Below are 19,315 nucleotides of genomic sequence, written 5' to 3'. Positions count from 1 at the left end.
AGTCTTCATTTGTTTTACAAACTGGTCACCATTAAGTACAGTGATACCTTGGCTTAAGGCGGGGATCCGTTCAGGAGCCAAAAATGATGCACGCCAAAGCGCTGCGTATGTGCAAAGCACCAAACCTGGAAGGAACCTGTTCTGGTACTTCCGGGTTTGGTGCCGATGTTTGGCGGAACAGACTCCCACCAGAGTGGACGCCGGACGAAGTACGACTGTAATGAGACGTTAAAATACCAGTTTCTTGGTATCTTAGCTGTATTATAATACTTCCAAGCTAATTGCACTGTGATCAGATACACAACATCAATCAATCAATAATCTTTATTACAGTCACAGACCAGCATAAGAAAAACATATGAATAAAATACAGCGGTACCTTGGCTTACAGCAGGGATCCGTTCCGGAGCCCCCCGCCGTAACCCGAACATGACGCAGGCCAAAGTGTCATGTCTGTGCATGCACGTGCATGATTTAGTGCTTCTGCACATGCATGAGCAGCAAACCCGAAAGTAACCCGTTCTGGTACTTCCGGGTTTGCTGCCGACGTTCCGCAGAACGGACTCAAGCCAGGGCTGACGCAGACCAAGGTATGACTGTAGAAGTTAGGATTTACACAGGTAATTGTTAAAGCAAATAAAAATAAGAAAACAAGCATAGGATAAACATGTGAATAGAATACAAGGTTAAACACAGATAATGGATGGATAAGAACTGATAATGAAAACTTTTAAGAACTAGAAGACATGCAGCTAAAACAGCTATAAGTGGTGGAGCTTAAGGGAATACAGGTCTTGCAACATATATCAATATCACAATCTTGAATTTGATGGACGCTGATATTAAGAAAAAATCCAACCTAAAACAGGGTCAACCAAATTCAACTCTTGCATGTACCTTTTGACAGTTTCTCTAACTAATGAAACTTTTTTTCATGGAGGCTTGCTTCTATCCAGGTTAGGATCAATTATTTCATTGAAATCACCTCCTATTATAAGTTTATTGTAAGTACTTTGACTTAGATGACCAAAACATTGATAAAATATATCTGGAGAATCTACATCTGGCCCATATATATTAATCAACATTATTACCATTTCGTCAATTTTCACACACAAAATTAAATACCATCCATTTTCATCACTAATAAGTTGTCATATATCCACTCTCAATCCTTTTCGTATCAAGATAACAAAGCTTCTAGCACTGGAAATAGAATTTGCAGTATATACCTTTCCTACCCAATTCTTCATTAACACTTTTTTGTCTTGATTTAACAAATGTGTCTCTTATAAATAACCAATATAAGTATTTAAAGATTTTAAGTATTGCAGAATTACTCACTGTTTTTTGGACTCTCTCAGCCCTTTTACATTTAAACTAACTTCCTATTATATTATTAACTTCCTTTTGGCCCCTCTTATCTTGGTTGTAAATCCACTATTCATTGTTACAAGGTTTCTTGTATATGCATGTACAGTGGTACCTCGGGTTACATACGCTTCAGGTTACATACTCTTCAGGTTAAACACTCCGCTAACCCAGAAATAGTGCTTCAGGTTAAGAAATTTGCTTCAGGATAAGAACAGAAATCGTGCTCCAGCGGCGCGGCAGCAGCAGCAGGCCCCATTAGCTAAAGTGGTGCTTCAGGTTAAGAACAGTTTCAGGTTAAGAACGGACCTCCGGAACGAATTAAGTACTTAACCTGAGGTACCACTGTATATAAAACCTGCCATTCATATACCTCAAATACTTCTTTCTTATCAGCTTGATTCTGACTTGTTAATGTTTTTATTCAAAAAGCGGTGGTGACTTTTGCTGCTTCACTAGTCGATAAACAGGTGGTATAAAACATTCTTTTGTTGTTGATTTTCACTGCTGACTGTTTACACTCCAGTCTATTGGCAGAACAGCCAGACTGGCAAAACAATGGCTTCAACAGTGTATCCTCTTATTAATCAGTTAATGGAGTCATCCAAAGCTTCAGTTAAAGGGTGTCAACCGATTTTAGTGAGGAATGCCTCTGCAAATTCTGAGATTGTGAGTTTGACCAGAATACAAGACTTTGCCAAGAACTGAATGTAGTAGTCCATATTCTTTGCCCTAGCAAGGGCTTTTGCTTTAACAAATTTAGAGCGCATTTGAATCACATCCTTGGAGAAGTCCAGAAAGAGAAATATCTTCACCAGGGCTTCTATGGATTTTTGGCGGAATTTGTCTTTCTTATCTTGAGGTCAGGAGAACGAAACATCTAAAGAAAAACAGTGATATGAGGAAGAAGTCAATACTTGATACTTCCAAGGTAATGCTTTAGATTCAGAGTGCTTGGAAGTGTGTTCACGCCAGAATCTGAAATTTAGCCATCTTATATGATCGTTTGCCCTCTTCTGTATTGGTGTAATGTGAACAACGGGTGAAATTGCACAGTGCTTGGGCTCGTGCCTTGAGGAGCACATTTCCCACGTCTGGATGTTCTGAGATAAGGGTGCCAGGTGCCCTGGGTTGCCATAGCAACACCAGAAAGGTCGAGTGTGTGACTTGTGGAGTCATTCACCCTCCCATTGGTCCAGGAAATGTGCCTACATGTAGAGACAGGAATAGTAGCCTCTAGGGCATTGCTTTCTTCTTGTCTGTCTTGTCTGTGCCCTGTCCCATTTGCTGTCAGGGTCTGACTCTGTAGGACTCAGGGAAAGAGGCCGTGGGTTTGGCACAGAAGCATTAGCTAGCATGGTCACTGTCAATGGATCTGCTCATATGCATCTTTACTTTAAAGACCAGAAGAACTGTGTCTTGTGTCTGGAGACATTAAACACTTGGTTACTTTGAACTGTGTGGGAGGAGTTTCCCCCTTAACTGAGACTCTGGAAGATGCTGTTCGGTTGGGAGAAGGAAATCTCTGATGACTCCACTTCTGTGCTCATAACACACACCAGTTGAGATGTGGTGAACTCCCAGCTGACTTCAGCAAGCCACAGCATTCCAGCATTCCCATTACATTTTATGAAAACATTGAGGGGGGCGGGGTTCAGAGAAATCAATGCCAAGTAATGAAGATTACTCAGAATTCTAAATAGAAGAAAGAACCCTCAAATGTTAAGCTTCAACTACTCTTGCTTGCTTCCCAGTCCTCCAGCTCTGAAATAGTTAAAAGACAAAGCCAGAGTTTTGAAGTAGAGTTTAGGGATGTGACAGGCTGTAAAAGGCAGCAAGTCAGAAAGGGAATCAGAGCATGATGGTTGATTCCTGTTTTGAATCCAAGGCTGGGGCTATGGGAGAAACTCTTGGGGTGTCCGTGTTGTGAATCCCTCCATCGTAGACTCAGATTGTATATATGTGTAAATAAACCATATATCACAAAGACACCACAGTTCTCTGCTGTATCTCATTTCCCAAAAGGAAATACGAAACCTGGGAAAACCGCTTGGGAGCCCTGGAATTTTGTGCTGCTTGGAGATTGAGTTGGGGTACAGTCCTGTCTTCCTTTTTTTGAGGTCCAGAGAGCACAGCACCTAAGGGTGGGAAAAGTCAAATGAGGAAAAAGTCAATACTCATACTTGGCTCCAAGGGCAATGCTTTAGATTTAGAATGTTTGCAAGTATGTTCATGCCAAAATCTAAAATTTAGCCATAGTACTCCATCTTTTTTGAGAGTCTTTGCTTTTTTTCCCTTGAGAGTCCCATGGACTGCAAGAAGATCAAACCTATCCATTCTGAAGGAAATCAGCCCTGAGTACTCACTGGAAGGACAGATCCTGAAGCCGAGGCTCCAATACTGTGGCCACCTCATGAGAAGAGAAGACTCCCTGGAAAAGACCCTGATGTTGGGAAAGATGGAGGGCACAAGGAGAAGGGGACGACAGAGGACGAGATGGTTGGACAGTGTTCTCAAAGCTACCAGCATGAGTTTGACCAAACGGCGGGAGGCAGTGGAAGACAGGAGGGCCTGGCATGCTCTGGTCCACGGGGTCACGAAGAGTCAGACACAACTAAACGACTAAACAACAACAACTCCATCTTTTGCCATCTTCTAGCATTGGTATGAAGTGTTATGAAAACATGTTTTGGGGGGCACTCAGAGAAGAGTTGCAATCAATGCCAAAGACTGAAAGGTCACTCAGAATTTTAAACTAGCCCTCAAACAGAACCCTCAAATTTCAAGATATCAGATATCTAACTGGAAATTCTACATGTGAAAATTTAAATTTCCATACACTGCTCTTTCCTTCCGGCATTCTATTCCCTGCCCCCAATCACATTAGAATCTCATGTAGGATCTTCAGGTGATTTAGAGCTCCCTTCTGCCATCAGCACCAATAATGGGGTACATTAGAGGGGGCAAAGCTTGTGCACATATCTCTGCTCTCCCTCGTGTGGTTCTAAGTGTGTAGGAGAAGTGAACAGCACAAGAGAGCCACAGTCTTCCCTCCACATTTGGCTTTGATGAGTCTGAACCAGCTTCAGAGCAAGCAACAGCCCAGTTCAGAACTTCCTGTCAACGCAGAGCCAGTAGCTCCAGCTATTCTTGCTTGCTTCCCAGTCCTCTCATTCACCAGATTGCAGTAGGAAGTAGTATTCATCGGTTTGTCCTACTGCAGACAGGAGAAGGGAGCCAATAATAATAATAATAATTTATTATTTATACCCCGCCCATCTGGCTGAGTTTCCCCAGCCACTCTGGCCGGCTCCCAATCAGTGTTAAAAACAGTACAGCGTTACATATTCAAAATACCCTGAACAGGGCTGCCTTAAGATGTCTTCTGAATGTCAGGTAATTGTTTATCTCTTTGACATCTGATGGGAGGGCGTTCCACAGGGCGGGCGCCACTACCAAGAAGGCCCTCTGCCTGGTTCCCTGTAGCCTCACTTCTCGCAGGGAGGGAACTGCCAGAAGGCACTCGGCGCTGGATCTCAGTGTCCGGGCTGAACGATGGGGGTGGAGACACTCCTTCAGATATACTGGGCCGAGGCCGTTTAGGGCTTTAAAGGTCAGCACCAACACTTTGAATCGTGCTCGGAAATGCCAAGTGAAAGGAGGGGAGCTTCATCATTGTGTAGTAGCCAGGAGAGTTAGTCCCATGTACACAGTTAGTCTGGGCCATTAACCAAGAGCAAAGGAAAGGAGTTGGGCCATCAAGAAAGACAGAGAGGGGGCTCTGTGCCAGACAGTTCTTGGGAGGGCCCCTTCCCCAGCTCTGATATAGTTGGAAGACAAAATCAGAGTTTTGAAGTAAAGTTTAGGGATGTGACAGGCTGTAAAAGGCAGCAAGCCGAAAAGAGGATCCGAGCACGATGGTTGATTCCTGTTTTGAATGCAAGGCTGGGGCTATGGGAGAAACAATGCTCTCTTGGGGTGAATGCGAACCCCTCCATTGTAGGCTCAGAGTGCCTATATGTATAAATAAACCATATATCCTAAAGACACCACAGTCTCTGCTGTCTCTCATTTCCCAAAAGGAAATATGAACCCAGGGGATGCAGTTTGGGGCCCCAGCAATCTTGTGCTGCTGGGAGATTGAAGTCCAAAACCCTCCCATATCTCATCTGCAAAAATTGTTTAAAAACCTGCCAAACCTGGAAATGTACCTTTCTTTCCTTGAAGTCCAGAGAATACAGCATCTGAGGAAAAAAGTGAAATGAGGGAAAAGTCAATACTCCAAGGGCAATGCTTCAGATTTAGAATGTTTGCAAGTGTGTTCAGGCCTAAATCTAAAATTTAGCCACAGTACTCCGTCTTCCTCCCTCTTCCAGAATTAGCATTAAGTGTTATGAAAGCATGTTCAGGGTGGGGGGCACAGAGAAGAGTTGCCTCCCCCAGCTCTGAGAGAGTTAGAAGACAAAACCAGAGTTCTGGAGTAGAGTTTAGGGATGTGACAGGCTGTAAAAGGCAGCAAGATGGAAAGAAAATCAGAGCACGAGGGTTGGTTCCTGTTTTGAATGCAAGGCTGGGGCTATGAGAGAAACAGGACTCTCTTGGGGTGCCTGTGAACCCCTCCATTGTAGGCTCAGATTGTATATATGTGTAAATAAACCATATATCCTAAAGACACCACAGTCTCTGCTGTGCCTCATTTTCCAAAAGGAAATACGAACCCAGGGGAGGCAGCTTGGGAATCCAGAAACCTTGTGCTGCTTGGGGTACAGCTGTCTCTTTCTTTTCTTGAGGCCCAGAGAGCACAACGTCTAAGGGGGGGAAAGCGAAATGAGGAAAAAGTCAATACTCAAACATGGCTCCAAGGGCAATGCTTTAGATTTAGAGAGCTTGGAAGTGTGTTCATGCCAAAATCTAAAATTTAGCTATAGTACTTTCAAGGGACACGGGTGGCGCTGTGGGTTAAACCACAGAGCCTAGGACTTGCTGATCAGAAGGTTGGCGGTTCGAATCCCCGTGACGGGGTGAGCTCCCATTGCTCGGTCCCTGCTCCTGCCAAGCTAGCAGTTCGAAAGCACGTCAAAGTGCAAGTAGATAAACAGGTACCGCTTCAGCGGGAAGGTAAAAGGTAAAAGTCGTTTCCGTGTGCTGCTCTGGTTCGCCAGAAGTGGCTTAGTCATGCTGGTTACATGACCCAGAAGCTCCCTTGGCCAAAAAAGCGAGATGAGCGCTGCAACCCCAGAGTCACTCATGACTGAACGTAATGGTCAGGGGTCCCTTTACCTTTTACTCCCTCTTCCACCCTCTTCCTGCATTAGCATTAAGTGTTATGCTAGCATGTTGGGGGGTGGGGCGCTCAGAGAAGAGTTGCAATCAATGCCAAAGACTGAAAGGTCACTCAGAATTTTAAAATGACCCTCATACAGAACCATCAAATGTCAAGATATAAGATATCTAACAGGAAATTATACGTGTGAAAATTTAAATTTCTATACACGGCTCTTTCCTTCCAGCATTCTATACCCTGCCCCCAATCACATTAAAATCTCATGTAGGATCCTCATGTGATTTAGAGCTTCCTTCTGCAGACAGCGCCAATAATGGGGTACACTAATGGCCCCCTCCCCCGGCCCTGAGAGAGTTAACCAGAGACAAAACCAGAGTTTTGAAGTAGAGGTTAGGGATGTGACAGGCTGTAAAAGGCAGCAGGCCAGAAAAAGAAGAAGAAGAAGAGTTTGGATTTGATATCCCGCTGTATCACTACCCGAAGGAGTCTCAAAGCAGCTCACATTCTCCTTTCCCTTCCTCCCCCACAACAAACACTCTGTGAGGTGAGTGGAGCTGAGAGACTTCAGAGAAGTGTGACTGGCCCAAGGTCACCCAGCAGGTGCAAGTGGAGGAGCGGGGAAGCGAACCCGGTTCACCAGATTACGAGTCCACCACTCTTAACCACTACGCCACACTGGCTCAGAGCACGAGGGTTGATTCCTGTTTTGAATCAGTATGTTGGGTGTCATCAGTATGCTGATGACACCCAACTCTATCTGTTGATGGATGGCCATCCTGACTCAGCCCCAGACACACTGACCAGATGTCTGGAAGCTGTGGCTGGATGGTTACGTGGGAGCCAGTTGAAGTTAAATCCTTCAAAGACAGAGGTCCTCTGGCTGGGGCGGGACGATATGGGATTGAGGGGGCGACTCCCATCTCTTGTGGGGGTGCAATTAGTGCCAGCACCGTCCGTTAAGAGTTTGGGTGTAATCTTCGATACCTCCCTCTCTATGGAGGCGCAGATTACAGCTATAACAAAGGCGGCATTTTTTCATCTCCGCCAAGCTAAGCAGTTGGCCCCTTATCTCTCTCGCCCTGACCTAGCCACTGTGATCCATGCGACGGTCACCTCCTGACTGGATTATTGTAACTCGCTATACGTGGGGCTGCCCTTGAGACTGACCCAGAAACTCCAGCGGGTGCAGAATGCCGCGGCGAGACTCCTTTTGGGGTCTTCGCTGCGAGATCACATTCATCCGGTACTATACCAGCTGCACTGGCTCCCGGTGGAGTACAGGATCAGGTTTAAGGTGCTGGTTTTAACATTTAAAGCCCTATACGGCCTAGGACCCTCGTACCTACGGGACCGCCTCTCCTGGTATGCCCCACAGAGAAACCTACAGTCTGCAAATAATAACATCCTCAAGGTCCCAGGCCCCAGAGAGGCTAGGCTGCCCTCAACTAGAGCCAGGGCCTTCTCGGCTGCGGCTCCAATCTGGTGGAATGCTCTGTCACAAGAGACTAGGGCCCTGCGGGGCCTGACATCTTTCCGCAGGGCCTGCAAGACAGAGTTGTTCCGCCAGGCATTTGGTCAGGGCGCAGCCTGACTCCCTCCTCTGGCAACCTGCACAGAATTTTGCCTAATTGGTTGCCTTCAATTTGATTTAATTAATTTTTATAATGAAATATTTTTAGATTGTGTAACTATTTTACTGTTTGATTATTTGATTGTTGTTAGCCGCCCTGAGCCCAGCTTCGGCTGGGGAGGGCGGGATATAAATAAAATTTATTATTATTATTATTATTATTGAATGCAAGGCTGGGGCTATGGGAGAAACATGACTCTCTTGGGGTGTCCGTGTTGTGAACCCCTCCATCGTAGGCTCAGATTCTATATATGTGTGAATAAACCATATATCCTAAAGACACCACAGTCTCTGCTGTCTCTCATTTCCCAAAAGGAAATACGAACCCAGGGGAGGCAGCTTGGGACCCTAGCAATCTTGTGCTGCTGGGAGATTGAAGTGCAAAACCCTCCCATATCCCATCTGCAAAAATTGTTTAAAGATCTGCCAAACCTGGAAATGTACCTTTTTCGTCTTGAGGTCCAGAGAGCACAATGTCTGAGGGAAAAAAAGTGAAATGAGGAAAAAGTCAATACTCATACTTGGCTCCAAGGGCATTGCTTTAGATTTAGAATGTCTGCAAGAGTGTTCGTGTCTTAATCTAAAATTTAGCCAAAGTACTCCATCTTCCTCCCTCTTCCAGCATAAGCATTAAGTGTTATGAAAGCATGTTCAGGGTGGGGGGCACAGAGAAGAGTTGCCTCCCCCAGCTCTGAGAGAGTTAGAAGACAAAACCAGAGTTTTGAAGTGGAGCAGAGTTTAGGGATGTGACAGGCTGTAAAAGGCAGCAAGACAGAAAGATAATCAGAGCACGAGGGTTGATTCCTGTTTTGAATGCAAGGCTGGGGCTATGAGAGAAACCAGACTCTCTTGGGGTGCCTGTGAACCCCTCCATTGTAGGCTCAGATTGTATATATGTGTAAATAAACCATATATCCTAAAGACACCACAGTCTCTGCTGTGCCTCATTTGCCAATAGGAAACTCGAACCCTGGGGAAACCGCCTGGAACCCCTGGAATATTCATCATTTGGGAATGGGAATGGCATGCAACAATATCTATCATCTATCTATCATCTATCATCATCTATCTCACATATAAAACATCATACAATGATCTCTGTTACCTTTAAATTTCTTGGTCTCCTTCTCCAAAAAAGGATGCATTTTAGAGAATTTATCTATTTGCTGTTTTAATCCAGGAGGGAAAGCTATTGCATCTATGGTTTTATTTTCATTTTCATTACACCTAGGAAGAAGCAAGTGAAGTTTATTGTAATCCATCAGGTCATTCTCAAGTCATTCTTAATTCAGTCGTCAGAATGAAGGAGAAAAGTGGGAGCAGCAGGAAGATACCAAGGGCTCGGCCATGAAAGGGTTTTCTTTCATTCCCCCTGGTTTCCCCACGAAAGTCCCTGCTGTTTACCACTGAATCGGAACAAAGGTCAGTCGAGTTTTCTGTGGGTTAACAGCGAAATAGAACCAAACATTTATCGGGTTTTCTGCGGATTTATGTTTCTTCCAATTCTGTGGCAAGCAGCAGGTTTTCCCAGGAAAAGCGGCAGGACAAAAGGAAAGCTTCTCGGAAGTGTGCCTAGAAATAACAGGAAAAGCAGATGTGTGGATGAAGTCCTGTGATAGCAACTAATGGTATTGTCTGCCCTGTGACCATTACAAAGACCTATTATTACAAACTAGAAAATGATGTATAAGGGGGTGGAGAGTATAAAGTGTAAATCTACATAAACATTTTTTCATTTAAAAATTACATATAAATGATCAATCCATAATCTATTTTACCTCTCTTTTATTTTTTTTAAATAAACTTTACGGTTAAGATGCAGAAATATTTTAAACAATCTGCCTGAAATTTTGACACACACGTTGCATACCGTACCATGTTTAAAATTACAGCTAGGTCAGAAGTGCCTGATTAACTTGTGACAAAGTTGTGATTTGTCGCTGCTTCTACCTGATCAGAAGAGGGTATAAATCGGCCCAATTTAGTTGAGGATCTGGGTGAATCTGGAGCAGAGCCTTACTGAATATTTACTCCAACAAATTATGTTTGCAGATAATGCACACAAGTAACTAATAAGCGCATCTCTTTACTCTGGCCTTTGTCATCCAGGAGATGTATTTTAGGACCCACCCAGTTTTCTTGGATTGTAATTTAACTATTTTTAATATTGTATTTTAATCCATAAATTGCCCTGGAACCTGACAGTGGAGGGCAAGTAAGAAATCTAATAATCCACCACCAACAACAACTCTGATATGATATGAAGTATACAGTAGATGAAGAAATATCATCACTCCTTCCTAAAATATGCATTTTATATGCATAACACCCCCCCAAAAAAAAATTCTATCCTTTTTTTGCATGCTGTTCTAGGTATCCCAAAAATGCTTTTTGTACATTTCCCCACACGAGATACACAGTTTTGGATAAAAAATGCATCACATTTGTATAAGTGTGCAATCAGATGGGTAACTGTTTTCTGATCTGCTTATTGGTCTGTAAACTGTGAATTACATTGGCTCACATAGACCAAATCAATTTCTCCCTTACCACAGAGGAAGGAAATCAGTACCAGCCCACTATAACAAAGCCACATACCTTTCCAGGATGCTTCTCATATTCTAGATGGAAGAGACAGAATGAGAGAAGTTCAGTCTTTTTTTTTTTAAAAAAAATCATTTTTATTGATTTTCCAATAAAAAACATCCAGTTAATATATCCAATCATAATACTCCAATTAAAATAAAAAAACCTAAAATTAAAAAGTCCAAATTATAATTATTATTTTTTCAGGGCTCCCCACGGCCTGGGGAAATTTAGTCCTTTGCACCAGACCCCTCCCACATATCCGTTCACAGAGGGGACATACTGTATCTTTCTATGTATAACACAATGTTTTCTGCAGAGACAATGCGCTGGTCCAGGGACCACGGGCCCCAAATGGGCAAGGCGGGCATGAGAAGCTGCTCTTAGCCCTTGCCATGTTAGAGCCTTAAGGGGGAGCAGGCTGGAGCGGGGCCTCACCCGTCCTCCACAGGCTTTCACTTCCATATGCTTCCTTACTTCCTTTAAATGGTACAGATTTACATCTGCTTGTAAGTTACAAGGTCATGTGTGGTTTTGGCAACCCTAGTTTAAAATATTGATTTCTTTCACCCTGGAGTACTTCGTACTCTGCCCAGTGCAACAAAGGGTCCAGATTCAATTCTACTTTGTCAAAAATTAAGCTCCACCAGCACAAATGTTCCATATTATGGCTCTAACTTTGTTTCTGTTTGACAGAAGTGGATGAAATTTGCAAGCCTCTTTGTCCCTCCAGAGTAGCTTAAACCTTGCAAATTGCAGGCAAATAAATGCAGGGCGCGTCCCATTGGGCAGCTTTGGCTCCCTTTCTCTCTTTTTAAGGAAACTTCTATAACCTTTAATAAAAAATGGATGAAATTAGTGCCCATGGTTGCTCCTTCAGAGGAAATGAGTGATAACTGCAACAGTTCTCCCACAAAGGTAGACTTTACAGTTCTGGAGTAGGGAAAAAAGGAATCGCTTAACTTCCCTTAGTGTTTTATGGACAATCAGTCTGAAAATAGGAAAACATGAGAGACAAGTGTAACTGGAGTAAAAGAAGGAAGGAAGGAAGGAAGGAAGGAAGGAAGGAAGGAAGGAAGGAAGGAAGGAAGGGGACAAATAGTTTTAGGGGTTGGTGTTATGAGTCTTTAAAGTTGATTTTGGGAACATGAAAAATAAAAGGGATTCCATTTTCTCCCTAGGATTGAGCTGTGCACACACAGACAGGTATTTTTGATTTGACAATTAGGCTGACTTTAGGTACCTGTTCGCGGGTAGAAGGGATGCCAGGACAGGGTCTTGACACTGACAGATGTAAGGAGATACCAACAAGATGCAACTTGAAGGGACATTAAATGGACTCCTTGTTTTTGTCAAGCTTTCTTTGACCAACCCAGTTCCTTTCAGCAGTTTATTACTTTCCCCTTTGCTTTATATATATCTACCAAATATTGAAGCGCACGCTCCTACTGTAAATACTTCTATAGACCAGTGAACAGAGTGTGTGGTGGTACAGCCCTTCCCCAACCTGGATGGTTTTGTTCCACCATTGCTCACCTGCAAGAATTCAGTCACTGGCTGTTTCTGTTTCTCCTCCAGCTGCCTGATTAGGTTGTTAAGGGAGGCAATTTCCTCACAGAGTCTGGCAATATATTGATTCCTACAGTTTTTAATCCCATCGTCCAGTTCCTTTAATTGAGTCAGCAGGAGGCACTCTTGTTCTTCCAGAAACTGGTGCAATTGCTGGAAATCAGCCATGATTTTCTGCCTCTCCGTGGCTGTCTGCTTCTGCAAGGAGAGAGTCAAGGCCAGACAAAAACATTTAGATGTCTCCTTAATTCCATGTGCACATGCTGACTGGCAGGGCAGCTGATGTTTACAGTCACAATGGTACAGCAGTTCAGTCACAGCTGAGGGCAGCAGGCAGGCTAGCTTTGCAAGACATGGCCACTTTGCTTGGCTCTGTCCGCAATATTTTCCTGCTGCTCACCTACCGATCTATTAAGCTGCTGCTGTTCTCTATTCCCTGGCATCTTCATCCTGCCTTGGCCACCTCACTCTGCCTAATAGTAGGGCTGTGAGGAAGTGACGAGAAGAAGGAGGACTAGCTTTGTGGGGTCACTTCGTTCTTTAAAATACCAGGTGCACAGCCTGGGAGTCATTTTGTATCCAGGGCAGCTGTCTACCAGCTCCATCTGGTACAAGGCTGAGACCCTACCTGCCTGCAGACTGTCTTGCCAGAGTGGTGCATGCTCTGCTTATCTCCCGCTTGGACTAATGCAATGCGCTCTACGTGAGGCTACCTTTGAAGGTAACCCGGAAACTGCAACTAATCCAGAATGCGGCAGATAGACTGGTGACTGGGAGTGGCCGCCGGGACCATATAACACCGGTCCTGAAAGACCTATGTTGGCTCCCAGTACGTTTCTGAGCACAATTCAAAGTGTCAGTGCTGACCTTTAAAGCCCTAAATGGCCTCAGCCCAGTATACCTGAAGGAGTGTGTCCACCCCCATTGTTCAGTCCGGACGCTGAGGTCCAGCTCCGAGGGCCTTCTGGCATTTCCCTCCCTGCAAGAAGCAAAGCTACAGGGAACCAGGCAGAGGGCCTTCTCGGTAGTGGCGCCCGCCCTGTGGAACGCCCTCCCATCAGATGTCAAGGAAATAAACAACTATCTGACTTTTAGAAGACATCTGAAGGCAGCTCTGTTTAGGGAAGTTTTTAATGTTTGATGTTTTATCACTTCTTTATTATCATTAATTCTGTTGTGAGCCGCCCAGAGTGGCTGGGAAAATATTATTATTATTATTATTATTATTATTATTATTATTATTATTATTATTACAGTGGTGCCTCGCAAGACGAAATTAATCCGTTCCGCGATTCTCTTCGTCTAGTGGTTTTTCCGTCTTGCGAAGCAACCCTATTAGCGGCTTAGCGGATTAGCGCTATTAGCGGTTTAGTGGCTATTAAAGGCTTAGCGGCTATTAAAGGCTTAGCGGATTAGCGGATTAGAAAAAGGGGGGGCGGAGCGGGAAAAAATCGGAACACTCGCAAGACGTTTTCGTCTTGCAAAGCAAGCCCATAGGGAAAATCGTCTTGCGAAGCAGCTCAAAAACGGAAAACCCTTTCATCTAGCGGGTTTTCCGTCTTGCGAGGCATTCGTCTTGCGGGGCACCACTGTACTATTATTATTATTATTATTATTATTATTATTATTATTATTATTATTGTTATTATTATGGCATGACTGGCATTTTTGGACTCAAGGACTACTTTCGCCCTTAGACAACCCTACCAATTTTAGCCTATCCTGCTGAATGTTGCCTAACCTTGCAGGCAGCTGCTCTTCAAGGTCTGAAGCAGAGACCTTTCCCAACTCTACTACCCATTATTCATTTAATTGATAATGCCAATGATCAAACCTGGGACGCTGAGCAAGCGAGGCATAGGCTCCACCACAGAATTAAGGCCTCACTCTGTCAATATAACCATCCTGGAGAGGCAGGAAGGTTTGCACCTACCAGCAGATTCTGGCTTTCAGTCTCCACCGTCAGTTTAGAAGACAGAATTTCTCCTTTCTGTTTGTTCAGGAACTCCAAATGACGCAGAATTTTACCCTGGGGTGGGTGAAAAGGCATTTGGGTTAGTTTTGGCAGCAAAGATATACTCATAAAATCGTAGCAGCCTCATAAAACATTCTGCACCAAACCATGATCTTTTCCAAAGTTAAATTGGAGTGCGAACCAAAGCTTGTGGCTGGTGAACAGCCCTATTCAGAGCTCACTCTTCTTTCTTTTCTTTTTTTAAAAAAACCCTTCAAGTATTCACCAAGAAGTTGTTACTGTAAGTGCCACACTTTTAGCATTTGGGGTGGAAAGGTGCTGGTACTGGGTATCACTGAGTACTTATGCAAAGTTTATTGCAAATGGCATACTTTTCATTTCGTCACATGGATGACAAATCTAAACAGGTGTTAAATCACTCTGCCTTTCATATCTGAAGGCCAGATGGGGGGGGGGGAAATCCAGGAAGCTGAAATACATGTCAGAAACATTGTAAAGTACATTACATATTATTGGTAATAAAGGTTGCCTGTCAACTTTTAAGTTCAAAAAATATGAACAAGAACATAACACCAGGTATACATGTTGTGTCCAAATATATTTATACCTGATTTAGACCAACTGACATTAACTGAGATTTTACAATGTATTCATCTCAATTGGAAAAACAAAACTTGCCTGCACTAATGTGAAGGGTGAAACTGAGATCTGGACATAGGCTAGGTCTGGTTCAAAGGCAGTGGTTTTGATCTGCAAAATGCCACACAGGTGAGAGTCATTTAGTCTTGTCCTCACGCTGTTCTTGTTAAAGTTCATAGCAGAGAATGTCTTCTCACACAAATATGTTGAGCTAAATAAGCTCAGCATTTTCTGCATGGATAGGATTGCACCTAATACTTTCCTGATGGCACAACGAAACCAGATGTTGTCTGTATTAGAATATCCAAAGGTACCATGTGCTGGTACCTACTGCACCAAAGAGCTAAGGTAAAGGTAAAGGGAACCCTGACCATTAGGTCTAGTCGTGGCCGACTCTGGGGTTGCGGCGCTCATCTTGCTTTACAGGCCGAGGGGGCCGGCGTACAGCTTCTGGGTCATATGGCGAGCATGACTAAGCCGCTTCTGGCAAACCAGAGCAGCGCCCGGAAACACCATTTACCTTCCCACTGGAGCGGTACCTATTTATCTACTTGCACTTTGACGTGCTTTCGAACTGCTAGGTTGGCAGGAGCAGGGACCGAGCAACGGGAGCTCACCCCGTTGCAGTGGCGTAGCGTGGGTTGTCAGCACCCTTGGCAAGGCAAGTAATTTGCACCCCCTAACCCGTGGATTTGTGCCCCCTAACCCGTGGATTTGCGCCCCCTAACCCTAACCCCCAGATGTTGCGCCCGGTGCGGCCGGGCCCCCCTGCACCCCCCACGCTACGCCACTGCCCCGTTGTGGGGATGCGAACCGCTGACCTTCTGATCAGCAAGTCCTAGGCTCTGTGGTTTAACCCACAGCGCCACCCGCGTCCCCTACCAAACAGCTACAGCTCCCAAAATGCATATGAGAAAATAGCTAATGAACTCACATGTTTGCAAGCTGTGCAAATGTAGGCTTTCAGAAATCCATGGGACTTCATGTCCAGCAAGATGGAGTTATGAAACAAAGACTTCTATCCTAGCGTTATCCACCCACCCATCTTTCCATTTTTGTCCCACCTGTCTGCAAGGAACTCAAGTCAATCTACATGGTCCTTCTCCCCTGCCCTCACTTTAACTCTCACAACAGCCCTGTGAGGTGGGTTAGGCTGGGGAAAAGTGACTTCCGGCCACAGCAGTGAGTTTTAAGTAAGAGTGGCAATTTGAAGCTGATTCTCTCCCAGGCCTCTAACCACTACATCACAATGGCTTTCAAATTTCTGAAAGGAAGGAAGATATGAGTGTGCCAGCGCATAGACAACAGTAGCTAGGCTATCCCTGTCCAGATAGGGGCATAGCTGGGCACCAGCCAAAGTTGAAGGGAGGCACTCTGTGCCACTGAGGCCACCTGAGCCTCGAGCGACAGCGAAGGATCCAGGCCAGGAGGACCTCCAAGCTACGAACCTGCTCCTTCAGAGGAAGTGTAACCTCATCAAGAGCAGTAGATAGGTAGCCGTGTTGGTCTGCCATAGTCAAAATAAAAAAAAAATTCCTTCCAGTAGCACCTTAAAGACCAACTAAGTTAGTTCTTGGTATGAGCTTTCGTGTGCATGCACACTTCTTCCGTGTATCTGAAGAAGTGTGCATGCACACGAAAGCTCATACCAAGAACTAACTTAGTTGGTCTTTAAGGTGCTACTGGAAGGAATTTTTTTTTTATCTCATCAAGAGCAGATGATCTCCCACCCATCTGGTCTAGGGAACCACCCACTAACAGTGCCGCAGTCTGATCTGGATTCAACTTCAGTTTGTTGACCCTTGATTGTACGCTATGGAGCTTGCACATGTCTTTAGTGCTGAATACTGCCAGAAGACTTTGGAAGTAAGTGTTCCTGTTTTCGAATATTTTTCAGAAGCCAAACGTCCGATGTGGCTGCCAGCTATTGTTTCTCGGACGCCTGCACCAATCAGAAGCTGCGCCTTGGTTTTCGAAGATTTCGGAAGTAAAATGGACTTCCGGAACGGATTAAGTTTGGCCCCTTTGTTTTTGCTATCTATTTTGAATTTTTGTTTTTGAGGCTTTTTCAGTTGATTTGCTTTTGTGACTGTGTGGAACCCAGTTCAGCTACTGATTGATTGATTGATTGATTGTGTGACTGCGGATATGGATAAAATAAATCTCCCCATCCAAACAATGACTGAAGTGAAGAGCTTTTACAATTTTTTTTTTTCAATTTTAGGCTTTGTTACTTTTCTCTGTGGCTGAAATACTGAGGAACATGGAAGTTAGAATATTTGAGCGGGAGTGTGTGCAAAACAAACCTCCTTGTTTGAATCCTTTGCAAGCAGGACTGAGTCATGTGAGGCCCCACCTGCAGATCCCTGCACACCTTGATCCTGCAAGTCACCACATCCCAGCTCCCTTCCCTAAGAGCCCAGAAGCCCACTTTGTGGCATGAGAAGGTGACAGTGGTGTTTCTCTCCAGGCAATGATGGTGCAACCTTTTCCCACTGAGGACTGGCTTGTGAGTGCTAATCCCTGCATCCGCAGCTCCTGAAAACCTTTCCACTGGGCAGACTGCCCTCCTAGACCGCCGGGGGGCTGGCCTCCTGAGCAGAAACTGGTGGGCATAACATCTGTTTCCCAACATAAATTCTGGGACTAAAGAAAAAGAGAGACTGCTGGGACCTGGGGACATCAAATGCTTCCACTAGGCTGGCTTATACAGAATCAGACCTCTGGTTTGTTTTCTATACAGACTGCTTTCCAGGATTTGGGACAAAGACTGTCTCCAGCCCTACAGAAAAATGCTATGGCCCTCAGACCAGCCTTCAAGTTTTCAAGTTCCCTTGGAACTTCTTGCAAATGTTCCTGCTACTGAATGCTCAGTAGAAGATAGTGAGTCCTGCAGCTCCTAACTCGCTTCCGACCTCTCCCCAGGCTGGAACATTCACCAGCTCCAGTTCACATCCTCCTCAAGTCTTTTTTGCCTGGCTAGAATGTGTCCCTGAACTCCACTAATGCTTTCCACTTACTTAGATGGTGAACATAGACGGCAATGAGAGCATTTGTAGGAACTAGCCTACTGCAAAAAGGTGAAATTTTCAAGTGTTGCTCTGTCCCCTTTTGCCCAATAACCAGCAGCGTTTGGGACAAAAACACCCACCCATATCACCCACCCACATGCCCCGCCCAAATTTCGCCTAGAGAAAAATGCAGCCCTCAGGCTGAAATATTTCCCCCATCCCTAGGATAACTGAGCATCCCTTGGAAGCCTGGTCCCCAATCCTACAGCTCCGTACCTGATACTCCTCAAAGGCCTCCTCCTTTGGGATCACCTTGTGGTCCCGGTGCTCCTTGGATTTGTCGCACACCACACAGATGGGGTCTTGGTCGTCTTTGCAGAAGAGTTTCAGGGACTCCTGGTGTCTCTCACAAACCTTTCCCAGCGCTTCCGCCCCTTTGGCCATCTGAAGACTGAATTTCTTGGCTATTTCCACAATGCTCGCCAGTTGCCGGTTGGGCCTGACATTCCTTTGCTGACGAGGTTCCCTGCACTGAGGGCAAGAAGCATCTCTGTCAGGTTCCCCCCAGGCCCGAGTGATGCATGCTTGGCAGAAATTGTGGCCGCAGTCTATGGTCACGGGATCTGTGAAATACTCCAGGCAGATGCAGCATGTTGTTTCCTCGCAGAGGTTCTGGACTGGACTCTCATCTGCCATTTCGTCTGCCTGAAATGGGAATAAAAGCCTTAGTTTCATTTTTCCGGTTTCAAACCACAGGGCGGGCCTTTCCCTCCCTCTGGGTGACTCATAGTTTTTGAAAAGAAACAGCATAAGCCGGGGGAAACCGTTACAGTGTGCAGCTTCACATCCGTACCATGAATTCAAAGTGCATGGTGTCTGCCAAGAATTTTGGCAATGGCCGTTTACCCCAAAAAGCTACACTTCCCAGCACGCTTAACTAACTACAGTCCCCAGGAAAATTTGAGAGAGAGCCATGTGGCCATCATGAGGCTAATAAAAGGTCAAATACTGACTGACAGGAGCAGGAGGAAAAAGGAAGTACAGTGGAACCTTGACTTACAAACGCCTCAGGTTATAAATGCTTCATGTTACAAACTCCACTAACCTGGAAGAATTACCTTGAGTTGAGAACTTTGCCCCAAGATGAGAATGGAAATCATGTGCCGGCGGTGCAGCGGCAGCAAGAGGCCCCATTAGAGAAAGCATCCCTCTAGTTAAGAACAGTTTCAGGTTAAGAATGGACCTCCGGA

General features: G+C 44.9%; 2 protein-coding genes across 10 annotated transcripts in view; both read right to left on the bottom strand.

Annotated features, from left to right (window-relative positions):
- Positions 1 to 306: 306 nt before the first annotated feature.
- Positions 307 to 18,941, bottom strand: LOC308580868 (zinc finger protein RFP-like). 9 transcript variants are annotated; one of them, XM_081183127.1, is made up of 10 exons: positions 18,342 to 18,941; positions 14,374 to 14,469; positions 12,408 to 12,638; positions 10,884 to 10,906; positions 9,391 to 9,512; positions 8,718 to 8,762; positions 6,090 to 6,179; positions 5,571 to 5,615; positions 3,409 to 3,509; positions 307 to 2,251 (listed from the first exon to the last, which is right to left on the bottom strand). In XM_081183127.1, exons 1-10 carry the CDS (start codon positions 18,873 to 18,875, stop codon positions 2,195 to 2,197), a joined length of 1,344 nt encoding a protein of 447 aa, XP_081039253.1. In that variant the 5' UTR covers positions 18,876 to 18,941; the 3' UTR covers positions 307 to 2,194. The 9 variants fall into 9 exon arrangements, with proteins under 9 accessions (XP_081039253.1, XP_081039254.1, XP_081039255.1 ...); XM_081183128.1 differs by having other exon boundaries at positions 5,583 to 5,615; positions 18,342 to 18,936; XM_081183129.1 differs by having other exon boundaries at positions 8,730 to 8,762; positions 18,342 to 18,936.
- The window catches only part of LOC308580830 (zinc finger protein RFP-like), a 19,203-nt gene continuing 18,613 nt past the window's right edge, over positions 18,726 to 19,315 (bottom strand). The window contains exon 7 of the mRNA XM_081183042.1: positions 18,726 to 18,770. Coding sequence (XP_081039168.1) covers positions 18,751 to 18,770 — 20 coding nt within the window. The 3' untranslated portion in view covers positions 18,726 to 18,750. The remainder of the gene's footprint in view (positions 18,771 to 19,315) is intronic.

The sequence above is a fragment of the Podarcis bocagei genome (assembly GCF_964188305.1).
Source record: "Podarcis bocagei genome assembly, chromosome: 2".
Classification (NCBI taxonomy): domain Eukaryota; kingdom Metazoa; phylum Chordata; class Lepidosauria; order Squamata; family Lacertidae; genus Podarcis; species Podarcis bocagei.
Note: the sequence above shows the minus strand (reverse complement) of the source record. Positions and strands in the feature narration are given on the sequence as shown.

Excerpts from the sequence above, each read along its gene's own strand:
- LOC308580868 (XM_081183127.1), bottom strand. The coding sequence starts at position 18,875 with ATGCTGTTTCTTTTCAAAAACTATGAGTCACCCAGAGGGAGGGAAAGG. Across the intron at positions 14,470-18,341 it reads AGGCCTTTGAGGAGTATCAG|GGTAAAATTCTGCGTCATTT; the intron begins GTACGGAGCTGT and ends CACCCACCCCAG. Across the intron at positions 6,180-8,717 it reads CGAAAAAGGTACATTTCCAG|ACGTTGTGCTCTCTGGGCCT; the intron begins GTTTGGCAGATC and ends TCCCCCCCTTAG.